Genomic DNA, 26184 nt, shown 5'->3' with positions numbered 1-26184 from the left:
TGCTCCCCCCACCCCCCCCATACCCCCAGCAGCAGACAGAAGCCCCTCCCAAACATAATGCCAACTGAGACTGTCCAGCCAACTGCTGATGGCCAGCTTCTGGTTCTAAAGGCTCCCTTTCTGTCCGCCTCTGCCTTGCAAAGCAGCCACACGCACAGCCTGATACCAGCAGGCTGCCCCCTAAGGGCCCAGGAGCTTTCAAGCCACCACAAGAACCAGATAATATAGCAGCCACAGCTCTGGGGGGACATGGAGGTGGACAACCATGAGCCCATCGCCATCAGGCCCAAGAGAAGGTCACGGCTGACAAGAGGTGGCGGGGACTCACGAGACTCCTTCGTGGACAAAGAACCAGGACCCGGTGAGTGAGGACAGCAGCCTTAAGTCGTAGGTTTTGTGCTTCTGGATGAACTTGCACTCCATCTTCTTTGGAGGGCAGACAACTTTTGTTTTCCACTCAAATGTCACCTCACAGCCACGGACTTCACTGAAGACCTGTGGCCTCCCGATATCAGCATCCTCGTCACACTTGAAGATGATCGAGGACGTCCGGTGGCTGTTCGCTGGGGGGGGGCAACAGGCAGGTAAACTCAGACCACAGCCCACGTGCCACGGGCAAAGCTCATGCTGCTCCATTCACCCAGATCCCTAACCCGAAAGAGACCAAGGCCCCTCAGGCACAGGTCCCTTCCTGCGCTTCATGACCCCACAGCCCAAGCCCAATTCCTTGTGGGCAGGTGCCCCACGTCCGATCACACATGGGTGAGAACAAAAAGTAAAAACAGCAACAAGATACCTGTAATTACCTAAAAATGTGTCATCCCACAGACCAAGAGAAAGATCCTGTCACAATAAGCCTCAAAACAAAACTACAATAGTCCCCTGTGAATTCAATACTTAACGCTCTCTTTAGAGCATCTTGTCCCTGATCACTTAGCAACAGTTAATTTTTTATGCATTTTCTCATCACTTCTCTTGAGAACTGACATCTGTGTCACCCATGAGAGCAGTGACCCACATCCCTGGGGTCCAAGCATCGCCAGAGCAAGGCCGTGCCGTCGGCTAGCTCTGAAGGCCCCACCCTGTTCTGAGCCCACCCGCCGCAGAGAGCCAGTGGATAAGCCCCCGCTGTTCCGACTACTCGCCTGCCACCCTGCAGACCCGTGACAAGTGGGATTCTAGTGAGGCACAAATGTGCGTCATCAGTGCCGAGGACCCATCCCAAGGACCCAGATCCCTGGAGTGCATGAGCCTCGCTGGCCACCTAGCGCCACAGGTCAACTCTGCTCCACTGCGGTTGGGCATGTGGTCACGTAACATGGCCCCTGGAGCAGCTCGGCGTGTCCTTTCTCTACGGGAGACAGGCCTGGCGTGGAAAAACTATATGCAACAGAATCTCTGCATTAACTTGGACGTCCACAAAGGCGTGGGCCCGATGTGAGCCCGGGAAGGACACCGGCTACGGAGCAGCCTGGCCCAGACGCGTGCGCTGCTACGTACAGTGTCTGCAGAAGCCCCACTCGTGGTCTCTGTCGTAGTCTGCGGTGGTGGAGCACCAGAGCCTCGCCCTGCCCTCCAGAACGCACTCCTCGTAGCTCTTCCCGTTGAATATGAAGGGGAACACACAGGGGTCACCTTCCTCGGTTTCTGGAAGAAAGGAAGAACACCTGCGTGACCCTGATCAGCAGCATGGCCTCAGCTCTGCTCTCCTTGCTGGGCATGATCACCCAGGGAAGTTCAAAAGGACCCCTGACGGGAGCCGTCACCAACATCAGGACCGCAATGTGCAAGCCCGAGTGTGTTCAAAGTGTATTCAGAGGCCAGAGTGTGTTCAAAGCCCGAGCGCTCGTACTCCGGGCTGCCTGCGTGGAGCGCTGCGTGGTCGGAGCCAGGGTCAGAACTCATGGCACCTGGGGCTTCATACCTCAGTTTCCTCCTGCTGCCGGGTCTAACACCATGTTTCCCAGGAACGTCAAACACATCCTGCTAGGCACACCTACCTGGCGGACAATTATCTCCATTGGCGTAACTTAAAATGACAGCTTCATCTTGGTGCCTGTAATCCAGCCTCATTGATGCCAGCCGTCCGAAAGATGCACCCTTGGTCCCGGAAAGCAGGCAGACACCCCCGTCCTTACAGCCCCCTTGCTCTGGGCCCACCGCCGCGCTGCACACCCCCACGCTGTAGGTGCGTGAGTCCCGGGTCACCTGCACAGACAACACCACGCGGCCGTCAGCAGGTCCCGAGATGGAGAGAAGCCATCACTGCAGGTAGGTGCGCTCGTGCCAGAAAGCAGGGGCTGCCTGTGGGCTGTGTGCGCTCACCTTCCTTCCCTCCAGTCCTCCCCTTCCTCCATAGGCAATGCCTCGCCCGCTGTCTGCGCAGCTCCCTCCAGCCACTGGAAGGATCCTCCTCTCCCTCTACCCCGAGGCCCAGCCTTCTTCCTTCCCTGGGCATGGCTGGCTGTGCTCTGCAGCCAGGCCTCTGGCAGAAGCATCCGAGAGACCGCGGACTGCCCATCCCCCTCCTGAAACCCTAGTTCCCCGCCTGGAACACAGGAGCGGCAAGGACTGAACTGATGACCAGAAAGTGGACACGGTGTAACTGAACACATATCTCGCCATCCCTGCCTGGCCTGCACCCTGTGTAGGCTCACACCCACTGCACACCTAGGCAAGGTCTCCATCACAGGAGCCAGGGCCCTGCCATCTGGGCTGGCCCACCTGCCACCATCCATCCCTGGGAGGTGCCAGGACCTGGTGGGCACAGTCCCCAGTGTATAACTCAGTAACATCGAGATCCCAGGCCTAGAGATGCATGGTCCCCCCAAACACCAGTGGTCCAAGACGCCCACGGCCTCATCGATGTCACAGTCCATGACACACAGGCCAAGGGTAAGATAAGCCTCCCCTCCCCCCCACCACGCAAATGCATCTAAGTCAGAAGGACATCCTAGTTCCCTCCATCCGTTACCTCGGTGGTCAGTGAAATAGCTGCCTCTTTATCTTAAAGCTAGGTTGCAGGGACCTGGTTCGCTACACGATCTGGAATCCCCAATAGGCTAATCCTGTGCGTCCAGGTGGGGGCCGAGCCCACTACCCCCCCACCCCACACACTGTGCCTCGGTGGTCACAGGTGTCCTGTTACCTAAAACACAAGTGACTATCAGAAAGAGTCCCGTTCGCCCCATCCCCAAGACCGCCAGTCGATGGGTGAGCGGCATTACCTTGAAGGGGATCTTGGAAAGGCTGGACAGGTTGAAGCTGTAGTGCAGCTGCTCATCCATCAGGGAGCAGCCATCCACCCGCACTTCGTCAGGACAGACCAGCGGGGTCTCCCACCCAAACACAAAGTCACAGTCACTGGTCCTCAGCAGCATGGGAACTCCCTGTTCGAAAGGAAACCCACGTGGGTTAAGTACAGCGTCCCCACACGGCTCTGTGCCCCAGCCGGCACCAGAGAGAGACCCCTGCAGATGCAGCTGTGAGGCCACTGGGTGCTCTCGGTGACCCACGGTGGCCACGCACCAGCGGGGAGGGACGGTTGCCACCACCAGCTGCAAGGGACCGCGACTGCCCTCACGGCACCACCGGGCAGCCCTGTGCACACACGCAGGCCCCTCGAGACCTCCGGGACAGCCCTGCACTTAGAGACAGTCTCCATGTCCCACTACCAGCTCTTCTGAGGTCCTGGCGGAGGAGGGTGTGAAACAGACCCTGCCCCCACAGAGGAGGGCGGCAGGTGCTCCAGCTTGTTGGGGAGCAGGGTCTCTGCCCCCGGCGTGCAAACGGGGGATTTTCATCATGAGGGCCACACAACTCGGCCCGACTTTCCAAGGCCCAGGTGTCCTAAGTCGATGTGTCTATGCCCCTCCTTCACTCAGCAACAGCCACAAGAACACAGATGGGGCAGCTGGTCTGCAATCTCAGTTTCGGGTGCTGCCAAGCATCTGTTTTTCTACAAACTTAAGTGGAAAAGGTATTCCCATGAAAGATAAAAAGCCACAGAGGAAGAAAATCTCTTAAAGATCTTTCCAAAATCGATCGTACAATTAGTGTGAGATGCCTTGTTTCTAACACCCAGTAAACGTGGCTTACTTTCAACACACTGCTGCTCTGAGAATCAGAGAGAGCTCCGTGCGTGCACTGGACTGAGTGCGTGCATGCAGCAGCTTCAGCCGTTATACATTCTCAATGTGGCATGTGAGATATCCAGGGTTCCTCAGGAGGGGTGGATCTTCAAAAGACCAGTCCCCTCTGAAGAATGCAATACTGCCAGAAATGGAAGCTTTTCTACAGATTAAGCCATGCTGCCTGCTGCCTTCACGGCTGTCAGCCCACAGAAGATGCCTGTCGACACACCCACACACCCTCGTAAACACACACAGTATAAAGAGATAAAAGGGCTTTGTTGATCAGGGCTCCACCCTGCCTTGATCTGCTCGCTGGGGATTACCCTGACAGCCAGGACTCTCTGTGAGCAGGGACTCGTCCCAGGGCCCTGCAGTGCTCTGAGGCACCCTACGGAGAGGACCCAGGCGGCAAGGTTTGCTTCCTCCCCTCTCCGTTACTGCACTGTCCTTCCTCGTCAGGCATCAGGCTGCTGCCACGTCACTTCCTACCGCTGTCAACCCCCCACCTGGCAGCCAGATCTCCTTCCCTTACGCACCTGCTGCAGGCTGAGAAGTCAGAAAGGTATCTTACCGAATTTACAAGACACATTCCAGAATCATAACCCATTACCTGAGCCCCCTGGGCCAGATGACCTGAGCCCCCTGGGCCAGATGACCTTCATAATTCATCAGCTTCAAGATTTTAAGANCCCCCTACAGAATTAGAATCCAGCACATTAATATTTCTGCAGCAAAATGTATGACTATTCTCCTTCGGTGGACAAATACCACAAGTAGCCTCCACCGTTTCATGTGAAAGGACTATAGTTTTCCGAGCTCTGCAGACTTCAAAAGCATAGATGAGGGGCTATGAGGCCAGGCTGCCTACAGCAAAGAGCTCTCCACCTGATCAGAAGGCGGGGGGGCCTCCCAGCAGCCACTGAGGGCTATGGGGTCAGGTATGTCACCCAGCGTCTCTGAGTCCTGTGATGGAGGCCACGATCGACCCATTTATCTCCTATTCACAAAGAGAAGTCGAGTAAATGTGTGCCAAAACCCGGGGCAACAAAACCGTACCTGTGGTGGAAGCCAGTCTTATTTTTAAATGCGTGTAAAACAGAAACCGATAACCACCTACAACTTTGTTAGAGCTGTTCTGATACCAGAGGTCGTCTTAGGGTTTGCTAACTTCTAAATTTTGGGTCGCATCCTGAATGATTACAGCTGCTAAAAGTCTGTCTGACTTCCCAGTAAGAATAAAATCACTACTGTTACAGTTTTTAAAAAGGAAGAAGCAGCTGACACTTCTACACGTTCGTGGGCCAAGTTGAATGCCACGCCTCAGCTCAAAAGCGTTTCATGTTTTTAAATCACAGAGAGCTCGCCGGGCAGTCTGCCCCATTCACTCAGGGTGGAGTTACTCATTGTTAAAATAAGGGTTTTCAGTAATTCAGGGCACCGCGGACATAGCGCACAACTGTGCCCGTTTTCTGGAGGGACGTCCCTAGTTCTGCAGCTCTCGGGCCACTAGTCCCAGCGCCAGGCCCCAAACTGTGAACAGGGGCACACTTACCATGCTCACGCCTCTCTTACAGTGAAACACGATCAGGGAAGTGTAGTTGAAATGCTTGTCTGCTAAGCAGGGAGTACTACTTTCAAAATTCAAGTAAACTTCATTAGCTATGGGGTTGAGTACTGGAGGTCCCGTGACTCGACCAATATCCTGAGCAAAGAAAGAAAGCAAACAACATTTCAGGAAATTGCTCCCCATGTTAGCAGAGTAAGAGCTAATACAGAACTGTGAAAATAATAGCTCATCTGTTTTGAAAATGAGCAGCATGTGAAGAAACTCGGTCAATAGCAACTCACTTGACAAGTCTTGACAATAAGCTGCTTCGCAGAAACTTTAGTTTGTCAGTGGTTATCAGTTTATAACAATGAGTCTCTTTTTTTTTTAATGTTTTGTTTTATTTTTGAGAGAGACGAGTGTGAGGAGAGGGACAGTGAGAGAGAAAGAGAGAGAGACACCGAATTCAAAGCAGGCTCCAGGCTCTGAATTGTCAGCAGAGAGCCTGATGCTGAACCCACAAATGGTGAGATCATGACCTGAGTTGAAGTCGGATGCCCAACCAACTGAGCCACCCAGGCGCCCCTCAATGATTCTACCTCTAATCGTGGTCAGTTTTCAAAGACACCAGGCAACAGGAATTTCTCCCTCCAGTCATATCAAGAATGCTGCACAGTCTTCTATCACCTGATGGTGGGAGGCAGGAGCTCATGTATCTGCCCCCAGCTCGCTCATCTCATGCCCAGCACTGCGCGGGAATTGCCCGCTTCCTCTGCCGTGGCCCTTAGTACGTCCTCACGAAAGACTTACTCCTCTTGACACGGTACTACTTAGCACAGCATCTGACAGAAACCGGCTGCTCAATAAATACTTCTGAGCAAATAAGCACACGAATGGTGGAAAGCTGAACAGCCAGGAACGGAGTGCATGTGTGTGATAAGTGTGTGTGTAAGTGAGTCGTAATGCTCTCAACATCACCACACAGCACGTTCAGGCCATGACTCCTGCTCCAAGCAAAGAACGTGCTACAATTCTGAATATCTGAAAAAACGGTTGCCAGGCAGGAAAACACAGCAGATCCGACCTCTCAGAAAGTGATGTGCATCAAGGGCACCGATCTGCACTGTTGGAAAGGATGGTACCGAAGTGCTCACTACTAAGATGTGGTTCACCGAGGCCCAACGTTTCTCACGGAGCTGTGGACTTTGTTAAATTCATATCGTGGCCAGTCTCCCCTACCCGCTCCCCACCAGCGCTGCAGATAGCGTCCATTTTTAAAAGGACATTGACATTATCTCACAACAGGACTCACTGTGTAAAGCGTACAGACAAAAGTATAGAAATCAACCCTTTTGGGATGCATCTCAAATAGAAAAATGTAGCAATAGGGGCTCCTGGATGGCTCAGTCAGTTGAGCGTCTGACTCTTAATTTCGGCTCAGGTCATGATCTCACAGTTTGAGAGTTTGAGCCCCACAACGGGCTCTGTGCTCACAGAGCCTGCTTGGGACTCTCCGTCTCCCACTCTCTCTGCCCATCTCTCACTTGTTCTCTCTCTCTCAAAAATAAATAAACATCAAAAGTAGCAAGGATTCGGTCAAACATGAAGACAATTTTTTAGAAAACCACAGCTGTACTAAAACATGCTAGTATGAGACCAAAACTTTCAAGGCAGAGTATCTAGCAATTAGCAAACCTCCTCTTGCCCTGAATAATTCATTTCCCAAAGAAAGTGCTCGCATCTCACAAACATGTTCTTCACACAAGACAGGCATTTCAAAGAAAGAAGCCAAGCTCTCTCCGGGTTCTTTCTCGCCACTTCACGGAAGAGTTTCTGGATCAGGGTCGACATGGAGACTCCTAACACGATACAAGAAGCCTATCTATGCACGCGTTCACACTTCCTTCCATGGCTCAGAGACCTTCTGGCCGCCATCATCAGCCGACACTTCAGCGCCTGTCCCCTACTGCACCGACCAGATGCGGCCCCGGCTCATCTCTGCGTTCTTCCCGCGTGAGTAACCCTCCACCAAGAGTGGCAACACGAGCGGCAGGTCCGGTCAAAACCCCGGCAGGACGTGTTCCCACCTTGCGCTTCCCATACTCACTATGGGGGCCCCGTCGACAGGGACCTTGCACACAGCGGCCCCAGCAGGACAAGGCACCCCGTGCATGGGGTTCAGCGGCTGGCAGATGTTGATGTAGAAATCGGGGCCGGTGTCAGAGGCGTCGTCCTCGCTCTCGTCGTACGCCTCGTAGCCCCCTGTGCGGTGGATGAGGGGGGACAAGTCGATGATGGAGCTTCCGTTCCTCACAGAGCATTCGGTCTGTCAAACAGGGAAGACCTCGCTGGGGTCTGCAGGGACGTCGTGATCACCACTATGTCACCCACAGGAATTTAAAAACTGAACAGAAAAGGCATGAAAGGTGGATGGATGTCCCCGAATTCTTGGTTACAGAACACTGGGCAGCTTCAACTACTCATTGTCACGACCACCACGGGTGGATAAAAAATGCTGGGTCCCTGCGGGGGGTGGAGGGCGGGGGTCAGTGCGCTACAGCGGGACTGATGACAAGACTGGGTCCCCCGGGCTGTGGGGCCTCCCGGGCGGCCGGCAGCCATTTCTCAGGTGCCGCACGTGCCCGGCCCCACACTCACCACCTGCTCGCAGGCCAGAGGCGTGTGCCAGGAAAAGAAGAGTGTGCACGTCTGCTTGTCGAGAGAGATGAGCATGGGCCGGTTGGTGGGCCCGACCTCAGGCCTGCACACAAAGCTGATGACGCTCTTGTAGGTAAGGCCGGATTTGGATGGACAGGAGGACCCGTCCTCGTACACCAGCCGTAAGACCTGATCCGCGTACGTCAGCCTCTTGTTCGCCTTGCCCACGCTGATCCTGGTCTGCCCAAAGCAGGCCCCTGTACCGGATGTGCGGGGGAGGAAACACACATGGTTAGGGATTCGGATGACCGGTCTTCTGAGGGCCACTTTCTGCAAACCCAGACTTTCCAATGCTCAGGTAACACTCGGAATTCTGAGCATCCAACATGGTTTCGGCAGGTGTTGTGCCTCTAACATTTTGTCACGTGGCCACGTATCATCCACATAAGCCAACTGTTACAGCAGAGATCGACCTTCGGACCTACTCCTCTCTTCCAGCACAGGGGTGTGGGGGCCGGGACAGCCAGGCGACACGCGGCACTTACCCACGCCAGGGGCACAGTTCTCGTTCTCCCCACACACGCTGATATACACGAGCCCCTTCTCGCTGTACGCGGCCGTGTACCCGGATTTGCCACTCAAAGAGCTCAGGTCAAACAGATGTCCTGCAAGGGACAGAGGGGACAGACACGGCGACCCCAGGACACATGGACTCAGGAGGCCCACTGCCAGCGTGCTCACACACATCACAGCAGCCATCGAGGCTCCTGGTATCTCGCCATGTGTCCCCTCCGCCCCCACCTCGTTCCGGACACGGCTCTAAGAGTGCTCCGGCCAGCAAGGCTAGGTCACGAGGCTGCAGTCCCCAGGTTTATGAGATGGCTCCTCTTGACCCAGAAGATGGCAGCTCCGTAGCCCCCCTCCCCCTCCCCAGGCCACAGCAGCCACTAGGATTCTGGTAGGAACCTTGGGGGGTTGGGGAGGGGGGCTGATGGCACCCCTCCTGCTGCCAATGAACACGTCCCTCCCTGGGCCGCCAGCACGGACATTCATTTGAGGTCTCCTAGCTGTCCCCACGTTACCGCTGGAAGGTTAACCAGGGGGCTGACTCTAATAAGTCCACAAGCCTACAGCGGGTGTGACCGGCACCCCCGGAAACAGGAGTTACACACAACAGCACGGCTCTCAGGAAGAGGGGCCCATTTCTTCTCCACCCAAGGAGCGCTCCATCCAAGTAGACACGAGTGGGCGGAGCCAAGACGCCGTGTACACACAGGACAGAACGCTGCCGCCCAAGGCCGTCTAGCTCCCCTGCTTCACATTGGGTCCCTCACTGTGGGGCACTGGTAGCTGGAGGTGCCCCTCCCCGCGAGGGCGGGTGACGGGAGGCCTCCCTCACCTGTGGCCGGGTTGGTGACCTGGCAGTTGTCGTGCACGTTGCTCCTCACGGGACAGGCAGCGGTGGTGGGCCAGGAGAAGGTGTACTCACAGTCCTCCACCGCACTGATGAACATGGGCCTGGAGTTCTGCGGGCAAAGGACAGAGCGCTGCCAACAAGGCACATTTTCTACAAAACGTCCACTTACGTCGAGGGCAGCCTCTCTGCAGGACACCACGTACGGTTTGTGGTGGAATCTGTGTGGAGCGAGGGCACATTTAGGAAAGCAAAGGGTCAAGATTCGCTCCTGGGATTTCACTAGGGGCTTAACACGTGCGGGGTAAGAAAGACAGACTCAGAGCCGGAAATCCACTTGGGGGCTCAGGGAGATTTTCCCACAGCTAAGGCTGGGCAGGAGGGGATGAAGAAGGGGTGGGAGAGGGGGCCTGAAGGGCTCTGCTGAGTCAGGAGAGAGTAAATAGCTGATAACGTTCTGAAAACCAAAGGACCTCAAAATCTGTTATCGTAGACAGAAGAAAAACCACCAAAAGAACTAGTTATTTGCTCTCTTGATCTTCCACTTGCACTAAGGTCTGTTCCATGTATCCCAACACTTCCTGTTCACCACAGAGCTGCGAGGATTGGTCCAGCAGTACAGTCCTTTCTGGATAAGCCCAATGGCTCTGCCACCTGGCCACAGCCCACCCACAGCACAGGGCACAGCGTGGGCAACCGTGTGCACTGCCCCTCACAGACCACCCCCCCTTCTCTCCCCCCGCGTGCCTATCAGCTCTCTTCTCAGCCACGAGCTTCTGCCCAGTCATGGAGCTCACACTATCTATCAGGGCCCAGGGGTCCAGTCCCAGCAGCTCATGTGTCTAGTTTCCTGAGGAGACCTCGGCTGCTGCTCCCTAACGTGGGCCGACCTCCGGCTCCTGGGGCTCCCATCTCCTCCTATTGTGCCAGCCAAACAGCTGGAGACAGGGGGTGCTCCATCCTAAAGCGGACTGAACTGGTCCAGCCTGACCTTATTCCTAAATTAGGTACGACCCCAATCTTACACAAAGCACCCGGGGCTTCATCTTAATCTCACTCATGTAGATGTTCCCACAGTGAGAAACAGTTAACTACACACAGCAGCCCATCAGCGACGGGCACGCGCCACAGAAACAAGGCTGCCCCCCTCTGCCGTGGCCCCAGCCACACCCCAGCAACTATGCATGGCACCTCCTACCTTTTCCAACTCACTTCGATTTGGCAAGATGGGAAGCTCACGTTATTAGTGGGTAAACAGCCGAGGACGGTTAAGTAATCAAGCAAGTGGCACAGCCAGGAAGTGGGCAAGCGGCTCTGAGCAGAGTCTGTCTAACCTCCTGCCAGAGGGCGGGCTCTCAAATACTGGTTTTTCTCTACAGTGTTTTGGGGGCTCTTCGGGCAACCAACCTTTAAAGAGAACCAACTAATTCTGAAACTAGAATTTCCAGGTCAGGCATCCTAGAAGCCAAGGAAGAGAGGAGCCCACGAGCCCTGGGGCTGGGGCGGGGGGGGGGGGGGGACGGGCACTGCTGGCACTCACTGTCCTGCAGAGACAGCCTCAGCCCCCCACTCACATCCCACAGGAAACAAGTCAGTCACTGCCCGTGGACTCACGCTGCCCACAGAGCATCGGGGGCTGAGGAAGCTGTGTCACTTACGACTTGGCTCTCGCTGCAGGTGAATCGGATGGTGGTTGACTTTTTCCGAATCTGGTCTGGACACAAGTCCCCATCAACGTACTTCAGGATGATGCTGCCATCTTTCCACTGCGGCCCGTCCCTCACCCGGCCAAGGTTCACAGGCTTGGAGCTGCCCAAGAGACACACGGCCGCTTCCGGAGGACACGGCTCTGAGAGACAAGACACGGTTAGGAGTTCCCTTCCAGGAGTTTCCGTCTAGAATTTATCAGGCAGGAACGTTAGACACGCTACATATTTGATGCTAACAGTGACTCAACATATCTTCTATTTCTCCTTCACGTAGGTGAGACAACAATGGTATCACAGGACTTCTCAGTTAAATGCTGTTTTACCCTTAGATGGAATGGTGGAGGCATGGGGTACAGGGAGATTCCAAGGTTTAACAGCCTGATTTCTGAACCCCAAATATGAGAAAACTGAACTATCTACATTAAGCCAACAGAACATTTTTAATGGTCGACACTCACATACCATCTTTAAGAGTTACCAAAAAGTCTGTCAATTTCCCAGTCCCTGAAATGTCCATGTCATCTGGCCCAGGAAAAGGACTAGCTCCCACTTCCTGGATTGGGAACCACACAAAGCGAGGGAGAAGGGGACCCACGGCCTCAGATGTAAAGGACCACCCACCCACACTCCTCTCAATAAACACAGAAGGCATGCACCCAATCTCTGTCTCACACCCTCCGTCTCCTACCCCGCTAAGATTTATCTGCCACCATGATCGCATCTCTACCTACCTCCAACCCTTCACAATCAAAAAAAGTTGATGTTCCCAGCAGAGTCTTCAACACTGATTTATCCTGGACTGCCCCAGGGATCGATCATTAGACCCTTAAATAATTCCTCCCGCTGCCTCATGGCCAAAGCACTCACATGGTGTCAAGGGTGATGCACCTTCTAAGAATCCTGCTCCCACTTGATCTTCCCCCAAACCGACCACAAATCACCAGCCCACCAAGAGTCTGCTCTCACCCGAGCCAGCCTGGGGAGACAGAGACTTGCAGACGTTGATGAGGTAGTGCTCAGTGGCCCCTGTCCTCGTGACAGCTTCCCAGTTGTCACTGTACCTTGCCAGCGACGAAAGGTCGAAGGTGTTGCCAGCCCCATCTCTGGAGGGAAGAGAGCACTGCCGTTAGGTCACTTGTACCCAGCGTGGACGGCACTCTGGAGAGGCTCAAGGATCTAAGACGCGGTCCGTGGCTGACATCCCGGGGCTCCGATCTTGCCCCGGAACAGAACTTCACACTGGACCTCTCCCACCACCTTGTTCGGCACACATTCACCCAGAAAAGAGCAAAGACCAAGCCTCAGAAGTAAGTGCTCCCGGTGCTCAAGCCAGGGAGAGGACAAGAGCAAACAGCGAGCCACACGGAGGTCCCTTGGGGCCAGCCACCTGCTGTCGAACCCCAAGAAGACCAAGGGCCACCGAAATAAAAATGAACTGGTGTCCACACTTCTGCTCAGGCTGAACGTTTACTACACAAATCCCAAACACAGTGCACTGCTAATGGCAAGCAAGGCACACACCCTGTCCCTGGGACACACCAAGTCCAGGAGAAGACAGAGATGCCATCACAGATGGCACTTCATGAGGACTCGGCAGGTAAGAGAATGGAAGCATTCGTTAATTCATTCAAAAGACAGGTGCTAAACTGAGAGTACTGTATTGAACAAGATGGATAAAAACCACTCGTCTTACAAAATTTACAGAAATTACCAATAGAAGGAAAACATCATGAACAGAATTTAAAAAAAAATTTAAGTATACGACGTATCAGATGGCAATTAAAAATGAAAAGAAAAAGGCAGGGAAGGGGGATGTGAGGTTTGGGGCTGGTGGTAAAGGGAGACTGAGATTTTAGATGGTAGGTATGGTCAGAGAAATCCTTATTGACAAGGGGGCCGCCTTTTACACATTTTTGCACTCCCATAAATTCATTACAATACGCATGTATAAACTTCCATTTTAAATGACTATTCCATTTTCCTTAGATTTCATTAATTACTTTAATAACTGCATTAGGGCAGCTGGGTGGGTCAGTCAGTTGAGTATCTGACTCTTGGTTTCGGCTTAGGCCATGATCTCACAGTGCATGGGATCGAGCCCTGAGTCAGGCTCTGTGCTAACACTACAGAGCCTGCTTGGGATTCTCTCTCTCTACCCCTCTCTCTGCCCCCACCCCCGCACTCATGCACTCTCCCTCTCTCAAAATAAACAAACTTAAAAAATAAAAACTGAGCATAAAAATATCTGGTGGAAAAGTTTCATGCACAAAAAATGTAAGAATAAGATTCTTTGCACACAAATCTCAGAAAGCGGAAGACAGTCTCAAATGGCAGAAAGAGAAGAGCTGAATCAATTAGACGCATCTACTCGGAAGGATAGTTCACACCGATTAGAAATGAGAAATGAACTTGTTTCACGTGAAAATGCTTAAGAAACATTAACTGGAAAAGGTAATGTTACAGAACAAATTACGATTCAAAGTCACTAAACACAGATTACTGACTGTATGCTTTTCACGTTACTAAAACTTAAAAAATCGTTACTTCACTTAAATAAAAAGAGAGAACACACCAAAATACAGAAGGAAGGAAAACATGGAAACAACTCAACTTTCCCCAGTACTGGATGCTGTCGGCCTGTGACCCTTTTCGGGTGGATCGTCACACGGCAGAAGCGAGAGCATGTCCCCCAACCGTTCGGAACCACAGACGAAACCTCCAGGGATGGGACACAAGAGGCCTATTTTGTAATAGGCTGTTGAAATGCACACACAACAAGGCCTCACTTTACCTCAAGAGCTGCCAGTCACCCAATCCCGGGAGCCACAGGCGACAGACCTAAAGGACCACTGACGGCCTCTGGGAACCTGCAGTCTGGTTGCCCCCTCGTCTCCAATCCCCCGAAATCTGCACTCTGCCCTCGTCCTCCCACACCTTCTCCCCAGACACAAGCAGCGTGCAAGAGTAGAGCCCAGGCCAGGTGACGTCCTGCTCACTCTACTCCACTCACACCTGTGAACCGTGCAAGGCTTTTCTGTTCCAGCTGCAATCACTTCCCTGTACGCATCTTAGCACAAAACCATCACCGAAACCCAAAGCTGAGAAGGGTTCAGGAGTTAGCCCGGTCCAACCACTCACTTGAATACGAAGGAACGAAGGCTTAGAGAAACCGTCCTGGCTCGACGATGCACTGTGAGAGCAAAGCTGGGCCCAGTTCACCAGCCTGGCCAAAGGAGTCAACAGACGCGTGGACTTACTTGAACGAACACTCGGTCACGTCAAAAGGTGCGCAGGCATACTGGGTTCGCCATTCGAACACGTAGGAGCAATCTGACGTCTCCCTGAGGAATACCGGCTGGAAGAGGTAAGAGCAACACACGGGACACTTCAGGTAGTTTACTACACTTTGAATCTTAAGAACGGAGATAGTAACATATAGTGTTCATTAAAATCCACACACACTGAGCAAGGTTCCAACCCATCTTCCGTAACTACTGCATTTATAGCGAGCGGACCAGGGGACTCTGAAAGGCCAGAGCAGATGCATGTGGCGAGGAGCAGGGCGGCCACGCCCCTGGGCCATGGGCACACTCACCCTCTGCGTGCTACGGTCGCAGTAGAAGAAGATGGTGGTGGAGCGCTGGTACACCTTATGGCAAGTGTCCCCCCCAGTGTAGTTCATCTTCAACAAGCCGTTCTCATAAGTCAGCTGCTGAGTGAGGAGACCTGTTCGGAAAGGACTTGGTTAAAACAAGGTTTGGGGCCTGAAGTCCCCCTGCCATGTCAGGTCCCGTCAAATCGCCATGGAGCCCTTGCGCCTGGCCTCCCTGCCCCCTGCCCCGCTGCCCCGCAGGAGGAATAGAACCTGAGCTTCTCTTGCCCAAGGTTACCGCGTCACGGACTAATGGTGGGAACAAGGTGCACAGTCTCTCATCACTAGTGGACGGCTCCTGGGGGCTGCCCGTGCACTCACTGCCACGTCAGCATTTTTTTTTTTTTTTAACAATTTGAGAGTGAGAGCACACAAGGGCAGGGGAGGGGCACAGAGGGTCTGAAGATCTGAAGAGGCTGACAGCACAGAGCCCAACGTGGGGCTCGAACTCACAAACTGCAACATCATGACCTGAGCTGAAGTCATACACTCAACCCACTGAGCCCCTCAGGCACCCCAGCCACTTCTTTTTAAAAGTTCTCAAGCTAGTAGCACTTGCCCAGCCGCTGAGACAGCACCATGACCAACAGCCTACCCTGTAAGTTATAGCCACACCCTGTACAAATGTGTCTCCTCTGACTTGATTCTCTAGAAAGGACCGGCTGCTTCAGCATGCCTCTGGGTTGCAAGACAGAATCTTACTTACAGTTGCTTACTTAGCAACTGGAATTGCTAAGTAAGAACAAAACGAAGTCTAGTGACATCTGTCAGGATGTGTTCTGCTTAAGAAAATCGAGCAAAAGCAGAAGCGTTAATATTTCACCCAAAGGCAGCTTTCTTCCTACTCCGGAAAGATGGAATCCTCAGCCTGACACCTTAACATGCAATTCCCTCCTTGTGCGAAAGCATAAGAAAAACCCACGGTACCTGCGACTTTCTGAAATCCCAGGGGTCCCCGCTTTTCCTGACACGAAGACACCACCTTGGACTTGTCATTGGTGGAGCAGACGTCCGAGGAGAGCTTTCCACAGACCCGGAAGTAATAGGTGTACTCGCCGGCACTTACGACCGTGTCGTTGACAGCCAGGGGCTTCAGGTCGTACAAGTTGCCGTGTCTCGGGTCCTTCACCTCACAGTTGTCTCCTTCAAGAACACACAGGAAGCGGAGGGCCGCTGCAATCTCACATGCACTCGCTCTCTCGGACAGAGTCTTACAATTTTTAACCCCGTGAATACGGTCTTAGAATAAGCACTTAACGCCATTTCAATGTCATGTTGTCATGCTCGTGACATGACACAAACTGCCCATCAAACAGCGTTCTAGAAAAGCCTAGGTCACAGGGTAAAGGTCCACTCAACCACACAGAACCTCAAGTTAAGGTCTTCACATGTTAGAAGCCAATATGCCATCACTCCAAGTAGGTGAGGAAAGGTCACCGGTAGAGGTGGCAAGGCAGTGGACTGCCAGCAAAAGAAATTATCCGTCTCCTCATAAGCATCTCACGACCGGGCATGTGGCCATCGCTAGGGGATGTTGTGCCCAGATGCTATTTGCAGGGTCCACCACTTGACGCCTGTGCAGCCATCAGTGAGCAGGGCCCCAGGTCTCACCTTCCACCCTGACGACAGGACAGGCTTCCACTGTTCTCCAGACAAACACATACTCACAGTCGTCCAGAAGCTGGAACATCGGTGATCCCTATAACAGAAACCAGCAACTTAGGTTTTTATTCTTTTTTTAAGCCACAGACAGCCACGACTAACATCCAACTTCCAATCTCCATGAGAAAAACATACAAGCCTTACTAAACATGTGAAGACCTGGGGGAGAAGGGTATGTTCTAGTCAAATGCCACTGAAGGCCTAAAACCCACGCAAACACAGGCAAGATCACAGAGAGGGTGGAGAGGCTGAAGGGAAACAGGAAACAGAGCCGCTGAGAGGCAGGCCCTGGCCTCGCGGATGAGCTCACGCACCGAAGTCTGTGCACATTCGAACGTTATCCGGGTCGAGTAGCGCTGGTTCCCACACCTGTCACCGTTGACATAGACGATACTCAGGGACCCGTTGGCTGCGGCCTGAGGGCTAATCTGCACCACGCCCAGGTTCGAGCTCTTGTCTTCAGATACCAAGCAAGACCCCACGGCACTGCCTGCAAGAGCCGGAGTTCATCTGTCCGGGGCCTGTCTGGGGCGGGGGCTGCAGGAAGGCAAATGTGGCTCGAGTCAAAGGCTCACTACTCACCGTGACATCTGGGAATATAAGGGAGCGGGGTGCAAACACTCAAATAGAAAGTCCTCTTTCTTCCATCAATGGAGGTGTCTACGGCCACCCAGGGCTTCCTGACTTGGCTTAAGCCGCTCAGATCGTACTCGTTTCCCGCGAGATCTGAAACACACGGAAACACACCAGCTACCCCTGCTCCCTCACCAGCACAAACCCTGGCCGAAGACCGATGATGCATGAACTTGACATCATTTTTAAGAAATCAGAAGAGCCCCAGGAAGCTAAGAGGCTTTTCCTACAGACACATACACTCACTCTGACCCTCAGAACTGCCCTGCACGACAAAGCGCCACAGATGTGGAGGGGCAGGGACCCTGGAGGGCACCAGGCATCCTGGGGACGCTGCTCAGCTCCCAGAGCTTTTTGCCTTTTAGGTCCTCAAATAAGAAGCTCTGAACGTATTTTACTTTTTGCTCTCGAGTGTTCTTCTGTTCTTAAGCAGCTTATAATTCCAAAACATAGCTTAAAACTCTTAATTACACACCCAGATTCTCTTTCGGAGAAACGCCACCAAGTGTGGGTATCAAAAAAGCACATAACACAAGTACGCTGCCTAGAACACTGCACACCTACATGCACGCGTGTACACTTACACACACCACAAACGGACACCCACACACTGCACACACATGCGTGTATACACATACACATGCAGGTATACACTAATGCATACCCGCACGCATGTGTGCTCTTACACCCACATGCACATGTACACACACACACACACACACACACACACACACCCTTGATCCTGGTCCTCCTAATCCTGGTCCTCTCAGTCTTACCTGTGACCTGGCAATCCACTGGAGAAGGGACACAGGCCAGTGCCGTCTCAAACTCAAAGAAGGTGTCTCGGATCCCCAGGCCAGAGTCAATATCTTGATGCAGGAACTTGGGGGTTCCTGGGTAAATGTCATCGTTACAAACAAAGCGGATGATAAAGGCATCTGTGGTCCCTGGGGAACAAGGAGGCCAGACTTTAGGAAAGAGAGCAGCAGGACAATGCCCCCACTGGGAACAAACCTCGCAGCCACCCTCTAAGATGATGACATCATAGCACTGAGTCTGTTTCAAGGGGCCTGATGTGAACTACAGAGTGGCCATGTTCACTGCAATAGTGACCCACATGATGATGAGCTTACAGGGTGAGCCTGACAGCCCTGCCGGTCTTATACCCCAGAAAATGTGCACGTGCAACATCCCTTCCTCAACCCAAATGTTAGTTAACATCAGCAGTGTGTTCAACAACACTCACTAAGTTCCTACCACACACCGCAGTGAAAGAAACAGGAGGCATCCTTGCCCTCCCAGGAGCTTACACTCCAGTCCAGTGGCCCCAACAGTAAGCACGTGAAATGCAGTCCAGGGCACACCGGACGATGGGAAGTATGAGGAGGGAGAATGCAGTGGGCCCAGGCATTAGAAACCCCAAGACGGTGGGGATTTTAAAGGTGTGGGCTGGGCTCACTGAGAAAGGGACATCTGAGCTGATACCTGACGAAGGTAAACAAAGGGACCCGAGGGCCATCTTAAGGGAGGAGCACCGTGGGCAGGGGCATGAGCAGAGACTGAAGCTCAGGAGGGGAGGGTGGCAGAGAGGGAGCCTCGATGGTTTCAGAAGCAGGAGGTCGGCAGGACTGAGCAAGAAAGGGGGATCCCTTCCCGCAGCTGCTGTGACAGCGCTGGCCTCTAGTCCGGGCGCACGTGGCTGGGAGTGGCACGATCTAAACACGTGAACTATCACTCCATGTTGAACACAGACTGCTGGGGGCGGGAGGGCAGGGGGTGGCGCAAAGCAGGTCAACCACCAAAAGCGCTCCTGCAGCGAGGGGGACCAAGGAGGTGTGCAGGGCCGGCGGCCACACTAAGTGAAGACCCCACCGCCACCAGCATGTTGTCGCCTGCAGCCACCCACACAGGGGGCAGTAACGTCGTCATCCCCATTCAGAAGGAGACGGAAGCAAAGAGGGGTGAGTAACAAGCCCGAGGTCACACAGCCCTACATCCCAGAACCACCAAGGGAGGGGCCTAACGGGAAGCTGGGGAAGGACAGGACCAGGGACCATCAACAGTGGGTCCCGCCACTTAACTGGATGGCACACGAGGGGCCTGGCAGAGCACAGAGGACTCGTGTGTGGCCCCGCGGCAGGAGGGCAGGGGAGGCCATGTGGCCGCACACCCTACACGCTCAGAAGGTTCACAGACACACACGGGGCCACCAGGACGCTTGTTAACAAGTCGCAGAAACGACCTGGTTCTGAGCTCACCTGTGGATGGGTAAATAGGCCCCTTGTAGGTCAGAGTTATAAAGCCCTCAGTGGACAGCTGGAGGGTTCTCTCAAGTCCAACCTGCTTTTCTGGCTTCAGATTCTTCAGGTCCTCTATCTGGGTTTCTGCCTCACAGCCAGAGGCTGGTTTTCCGTCAAAGGTGCCACAGGCTGGCATCGTGCCACACACGTTAAACTGCAGGCCAGACAGCAAGAGCCACGTGCGTTAACGGAGGCCACGAAACTCAGCACAAACAAGGAGCCCTAGCAACTCAAACCGTGCAAAGCTCACTAGTTAGTATTCAAGTTACCGACTTACATGTTTGGGCACTTAAATCCAAAAGTTACTACATAATGCAGAATTCAAAGTCCAAATGGCAACTCCCATAAATTGCTTCTAAGGAATAACAAACACGTATTTATACAGCCCTGTATCCCTAAATGCAAGAGACCATTATGTACAAGGCACCATCTATAAGAAGGAATGTATACGTAGAGCAGACTTTGACACCATCTTCACTATTAGAGACACCATGTATAGTTGCAATGTTCATTGCAAGGAACCAGGAGGTGACATCCCTGTATTTCTTACAGATGTCGGTGATAGACTATCATGAAAATGAAGTTACATACATTCTGTGGTATGAAGACACAGAAAGAAAAGACTTCTCTACATCTGCTAAGTGTTCACAGACAACATGCACAAAATCAAGGTCTATGTACAGGAAGCGCTTCTCTTAGAGAGCAACGCTTCCTACTCAGGCAGGAGCCGGTCAGCAGTCGTGCAGGCTGTGCACAGGAGGCTGGGGTCAACATGCAGGTTCCCTTTCCTTCTTTCATGGTCTTGCCTGTAAATGAGCCACAGAGCTGTGAAGAGCTTGGGCTCCCTCCACCAGGCTGTGGGCACTGGCCGTTCCGGAGGCCCGCATCTGCAGGCCCCTCCGACTGGGGGGGTTCAGGCACCCTTGCAGATGGCTCACTCAGCAGCTTCAGCAGTGGGGGGGAGGCCACTGGGCATACCCGGGGGCCACTGAGCCCAAGGGGACCAGGCGGCAAGGGGACAAAGCCGGGTAGTCAGCTGGTGGGTGGTGCTGGCCTAAGTAGATGGCTCTCCCGCTGTCACCCAGGAGCCTAGACACACCTGGCACCTCCCAATGTCCCTGCTAGCGCACACAAGGCAGAGCCTCTCTGGGCTGGCTTCTAGTACGTTCTTCATAAGGGTTAAGATCTTCCAGCATGTCCTCTATGTGGGTCCACAATGCTCTTGTCTGCCTCTCACACTCTTACAGGTGGCCACATTCACACGCACTTAGTATAAACCTATTATAAACCAAACCTATTATAAACTAAACTCTGTAGTAGCAGTTTGGGGGCTTGGGGTGGGTAGATGACCAAAGTGCTGCTGAGAGACAAACCCTGTTTGGGGGTCCCCCCCAAACCCCCGCCTGTGGGACCAGCTGCGCTCTTCCACACCAGGTGTACCGACAAATTCCTCTCTCTCTGTGTGTCAAATTTATATAAGACACTCTTATCCCAACTTTCTGTTCTCAGAGGGTATTCTCTCCTTCCCATGTGGATTGTGCTGCAAAAATTTAAACAAACTAAAATGTGTGTGTGTGTGTGTGTGTGTACACACACACATATATTTATACATACATGTATATTCTTCTTTTCCAGCAATGCTTAGTTTATAACAAAATAGCATTAACGTGGGGGTTTTCCACCTTGCAGCTCCAGACAGAATGTCAGGGCGCTCAGTGAAGGAAGTGCTATCAGAAGATTCTAGAACACAGCCACCCCAGGTTGCTTCCCTTTTATAGGATAACGTAAGTAAGTACCATTTCCCCTTGACTAGCAGTTCTCAGACTCCAGCGGGGACCAGAATCACCCGGCAGCTGGTTAAAACAGACCGATGGACCCACCCCACAAGAGTTTGTATTTCCAACAAGTTCCGGGGTGCACCAATGCTGCTGGCCCAGGACCACTGCTCTAGACACACGGCAACAGATGAGGAAGAATTTCTTTTCTGAAAAATGTCACCCTCAGGTCTGTACTCCAGCAGGATGGGAGTGATAGTTTTACTTCCGTCTCCCCTCAAATCTGGATTCTTTTGTCTCTTCCTGGGTAACAGCTGCTTCACAGTGCCCTGGGCCATTCCTAAAGACACCTGCCACCAGGCTGGACCAGCGGCAGATGACTTCCACACACATTCTCCTTGTTTCAGAGCAAACTGGAAATGCATCACGTAACTCTTACCACAAAAGTCTTCCCAATGCCCGGGACCACGTATCCTTGGGTCCTGTTCAACGGGTTCAGATCAAACACAAACCCACTGTTGGGGTCCCTTATAGAACAGGCCTGCAAGAACACGGGGGGGGGAGAGATAGATTCAAACCGATTACACAAGAAGACGGCCAACACAGAGTGCCCTCGCAAACCTGCACGTATGGACCTCACTAAACACGTGCTTCTCCACTGACCTTAAACCCTTGCCAGAAAAGCGGCCCCTTCAGGTACAACCCTTGCAGTCTGCCCAGGTGTGATGCCAAGCCGAGCAACAGTAAACTTACCTGAAAGCTCTCAAGGCTACGATATTTACCTAAATAAGGAGATGAATGCTGACCCTTGAGGGAAAAGCTAGCTAGAAACCATAAGCAACTCATAAGTAATTTAAAAAAAAAAAAAAGAAAAGAAAAACTTTAGAAAGTTGGTTTAAGTCTTCCATTTTCTATTCTAGTCATTCACTTAAAGGCAATGATGATGGGAGGCACGATGAGGTACCTCACCATTCCTTCTCCTCGAGGAGATGTCATAAGCCCTCCCCTCCCCCCTTCTGCATAGTCCATCAGATTCAGGGGAAGGACCAGCAGTCCCAACCCCAGAGGGCATGCCAGGGGACACAGCGCAGCATCCCACAGCCCTACCTGCCCCTGGCACCACAAGCCCAGGAACGAACGTTAGCTTAGGTGAGCCTGGGCTCTGCTGTCAAACAGGTGCTTTTAGGAGGGGAGGGAGAGAAAGAAGTCTGAGCATAAAGAAAACACCCAGTGCCATGAAAACAACAGATCACCCTTCAGAGTTAGAGGACATGCTATAGCTCGCTGCTCTGCTCTGCAGGGGAGGGCTCACCCAAGGGCAAGAACACAGGCCAAGGCCAAAAAGCAGGAAAAGCCAGGACAGCAACAGGCGCATAGGACCAATGGCAGTAACATGGCTGGGATTGGAGCTTGACAACCTTGAGCATCACACTGAAACAGACAGGCCAGATCCTGCAGATGATGGAGCCCTGCAGTGTTTCAAACACCTGGAGGGATAGCCCCCCACATATCTGCGGCGACGGAGAACCCCTAGAGCCCAGGGGCATGTCACCGCAACACAGAAGGGGCAGTGGAACGAAGAAAAAGGAAGGAATCTGTAGTAAGGGAGGGTATAGCTCCGGGTCTGGGTTTAGCCCAGTATCTGGGAGACAGGGCTGGGGGGGCGCGATGCAGGGGGGACTCCCGGATGCCTGTGCCACGGCGCAGGAAACAGAGGAGCCAGGAACAGATCTGCAAGCAGGAGGGAGGGGGACTGCAGGGCGGGGGCACCAGGGTGGGCACGTCCGGGAGCAGTGTAGTGAGACACCCCGGGACACTGCACGTACCTGTTCTGTGTCTGTCATTATTTGGATGGGACAGGCGGCCTCTGTATTCCACAGGAAAGTGACCACGCACTCCCAACTGAGAGAAAATATGGGGTGGGTGTTCTGAAAGTTTAAATGGAGGGTAACAGTCAGTATAAGGAGATGGAGCTCGATCTCCCTGAGAGAATACAAGCAGCTAAAATCTACTGAATGCTGGATTATGTGTCAGTGAGAGACCAGGTGCTCAATGTGCGCTACCTAATTACAATTTCACGTCCTATCGTTCCTGCTAAGGAGAGGCTATCTCTCGAGCTTGGATGTCAAGAGGTTGACCTGAGGTCACGTGGCAGTGAGTGGCAGAATTGGGGTCCAAATCCGGTTTTGAGTCCACGCTTTTGAGAAACGCTCCACGCCAAGAGTACAGAACATAAGAAAGCACACAGGAAAGACCATGGTGTGTGACGTTTTATCAATGTAAGCTCCAAACGAGGGACCAAGGGTACAGGGGTGCAGGGAAAGGACACAGGGAGCCTCTCAGGCTCTGCGAGTGCTGCCACTGTGTGGGTTCTGGCTGCACGGTCCTGCTCAGCATGTGCGTTCCCCTAGCTGCCAGAACTTACAGAGTGTACACTGTCCTGGGTGGGTTTCAGTGAACAGTTGCCCAAATGTGCTCCGTACCGCCTCCTATGGGAGCTCTGCCTCATTACAGGCAATGGTGGCTCGCGCAGAGAGTGTTTACCTGCGCTGTTCTATTCCCATTTCTCAACTGAAGCCTCACAATGACCCCGGGAACCAGGTTCTGTAATCACCCACCATCTATACACAGGTGAGCAGAGGGACAAAGCATCGAGACACCTGCCCGGGCTCACAGGAGGACCCGCCTGACAGCAAGCCCACACCTGAGCCACCAAGCGCCCTCTGGCCTGGAAGTCCCCCACCCTCTCAGCCTCAGCATCTCTGACAGCAAAATAAAAACACATCTGTAAACACTATAAACACCTAAACACCTAAACTAAAAAACAAACAAACAAAAAACCGCGTCTGTCAGACGTGTCCATGGGGACACCTGGGTGGCTCAGGCGGCTAAGCATTCAACTCTTGGTTTCAACTCAGGTCATGATCTCATGGCTCGCAGGTTTGAGCCTCATGTCAGGCCTTGTGCTGACAGTGCAGAGTTTGCTTGGGATGCTCTCTCTGCCCCTCCCCCCTCTAAAAATAAATTAAGTTTAAAAATCCTTTCAAAAAAAAAAAAAAACCACATCTGTCCCTTCCATCTCACATGGTGGTTGTGAAAAGCAGCTGCTTTAACCAGGAAAGTGAAAGTTCTGAAAGTTCTGTGGTTTGCAGAACTCTGCAACGTGACCTCCGTTCACAGCCTCTGGGGCACACGGTGCATACCAAGCCCCACACAAGTACTCGGAGATACGGTGACGACGAGAGGCTGCTCTGCAGACTGCAGAACACTATCCACATGAGGGGTCACAGGAAAGCTGAAAAGCTGAGGATCCCAGAGAACCTCCTGGAACAGTCCAGTAACTCCATGGCAACAAGGAACCAGAGTGGGAAGGGGAGGTGAGCACGGCTCCCAGGAGGGGACACAGACGAGCCCAGGAGGCGGCGAGGGCTGGGCTGGGCAGCCTGGAGTTCGTCCTGAGACTGAGGAAGAAAACCGCAAACCCAAGCCCCAGGCTAATCAAGGAGCGCATTTACAAGTACAGTCATGGAACATCTTGCACAATGTGGGCGCCCGTCCAGCTAGGAATTTCATCCTCTTATCAGAGACCCCTCCTTGACCTCTAAAGAAATCTCTTGGAAAAAATCAGGTGTTGGCAAATGACACCGAGAACTTGGGGCCTGCAAGGCACCTGGAACGTATGTGATGAAGTCTGCCAGACCGCTGCGGACTGAACACGCTTTGCTGTTCATTCCAGAGAAACTACAGGAAGCTAGGACAGACCCTTAAAACGTGTGCCTGACCCTTTAATTTATTTGATAATAAACACGAATTCTATTATCTCCACTGCACAGTCATCTAAGACTTTGAATAGTTATTCAAAAAACACATGACCCAAATATAAATGTAAAAGCCGTAGGTAAAAAGCAATGGGATTTGGGCTAGCCAAGTTCCGGGAGGAGTGCCAAGGATTGTGCGTAATGTCGTGCGTGTGTCTAACGCCACTGGACTGTATTCCTAAAGATGGTTCAAATGGTACATTTTACGTTAGCTATTTTTTAGCAACAACTGTTTTGGAAAAACAATTGGGACTGTACGTAACGACCCCAAGGCATTTTTATTTGGAGTATCTCTTCTCTTTTGCCCTGGCTAAGGAACTCAGGGCCATTTTCTCTACTTCTTAGCCTTAATTTTTTATCCCAGATTGCCCGTGTCACACATACAATCTGCGTCATTCATCAGTGGATCTGAGCGGCACCCTGCGCCAGCTACCTCATCTATGAACGCTGGGGTTCAGGCAGAATTATCTCGAAGACCCATTCTGCCGCCAGGACTCTCAGATCCACCGGCTGGACTCTCAGATCCACCGGCTGACAAGTAGTAAGGGACAGAATGGCGCCCATACAAGCCAGAAAGAAAACTCTACCCCCAGACTTGTTCATCCCCACAAGAGACTTCTCTGCTGGTGCTCTGTCACCAAAGAACCCACAGGAACCAAGGTCATAGGCAATGCACAGCGCCTTACCAGGCTGCCCCTGGAACAGACAAGATGGATCCTGGTGGTGTAGGTGGTGAGCCTCCCATCGCTGGTGGTGCACGCTGAGCCATTCACGTACTCTAAAAGGAGGCTGCCGCTGTCCTCCACCATGGGGCCTGTCTTTGCGACTCCCAAGTTACTGATGGAGACAGTCTCAGAAAAGGAACCCTGCAAACAAACGGTCTA

At 52.8% G+C, this 26184-nt stretch overlaps 1 protein-coding gene across 1 annotated transcript in view; it reads right to left on the bottom strand.

Moving 5' to 3' along the window:
* Nucleotides 1-26184, bottom strand: part of IGF2R (insulin like growth factor 2 receptor) — an 83642-nt gene that overhangs the window by 13970 nt on the left and 43488 nt on the right. The window contains exons 20-41 of the mRNA XM_077755076.1: nucleotides 25987-26166; nucleotides 23309-23410; nucleotides 21922-22023; nucleotides 19666-19861; nucleotides 18184-18354; nucleotides 17357-17500; nucleotides 17089-17264; nucleotides 16724-16811; nucleotides 16040-16255; nucleotides 15056-15186; nucleotides 14718-14815; nucleotides 12427-12563; nucleotides 11410-11600; nucleotides 9737-9863; nucleotides 8883-9002; nucleotides 8338-8594; nucleotides 7787-8005; nucleotides 5686-5835; nucleotides 3228-3389; nucleotides 2001-2208; nucleotides 1501-1647; nucleotides 329-563 (exon numbers count right to left, since the gene is read on the bottom strand). Of these exons, the coding sequence (XP_077611202.1) occupies nucleotides 329-563; nucleotides 1501-1647; nucleotides 2001-2208; nucleotides 3228-3389; nucleotides 5686-5835; nucleotides 7787-8005; nucleotides 8338-8594; nucleotides 8883-9002; nucleotides 9737-9863; nucleotides 11410-11600; nucleotides 12427-12563; nucleotides 14718-14815; nucleotides 15056-15186; nucleotides 16040-16255; nucleotides 16724-16811; nucleotides 17089-17264; nucleotides 17357-17500; nucleotides 18184-18354; nucleotides 19666-19861; nucleotides 21922-22023; nucleotides 23309-23410; nucleotides 25987-26166 (3557 nt within the window). The remainder of the gene's footprint in view (nucleotides 1-328; nucleotides 564-1500; nucleotides 1648-2000; nucleotides 2209-3227; nucleotides 3390-5685; nucleotides 5836-7786; nucleotides 8006-8337; nucleotides 8595-8882; nucleotides 9003-9736; nucleotides 9864-11409; nucleotides 11601-12426; nucleotides 12564-14717; nucleotides 14816-15055; nucleotides 15187-16039; nucleotides 16256-16723; nucleotides 16812-17088; nucleotides 17265-17356; nucleotides 17501-18183; nucleotides 18355-19665; nucleotides 19862-21921; nucleotides 22024-23308; nucleotides 23411-25986; nucleotides 26167-26184) is intronic.

Source organism: Crocuta crocuta, unplaced genomic scaffold, assembly GCF_008692635.1.
Source record: "Crocuta crocuta isolate KB4526 unplaced genomic scaffold, BGI_CrCroc_1.0 scaffold11, whole genome shotgun sequence".
Lineage (NCBI taxonomy): Eukaryota > Metazoa > Chordata > Mammalia > Carnivora > Hyaenidae > Crocuta > Crocuta crocuta.
The sequence above is the reverse complement of the archived record's forward strand: the minus strand, read 5'-3'. Positions and strand labels throughout refer to the sequence as shown.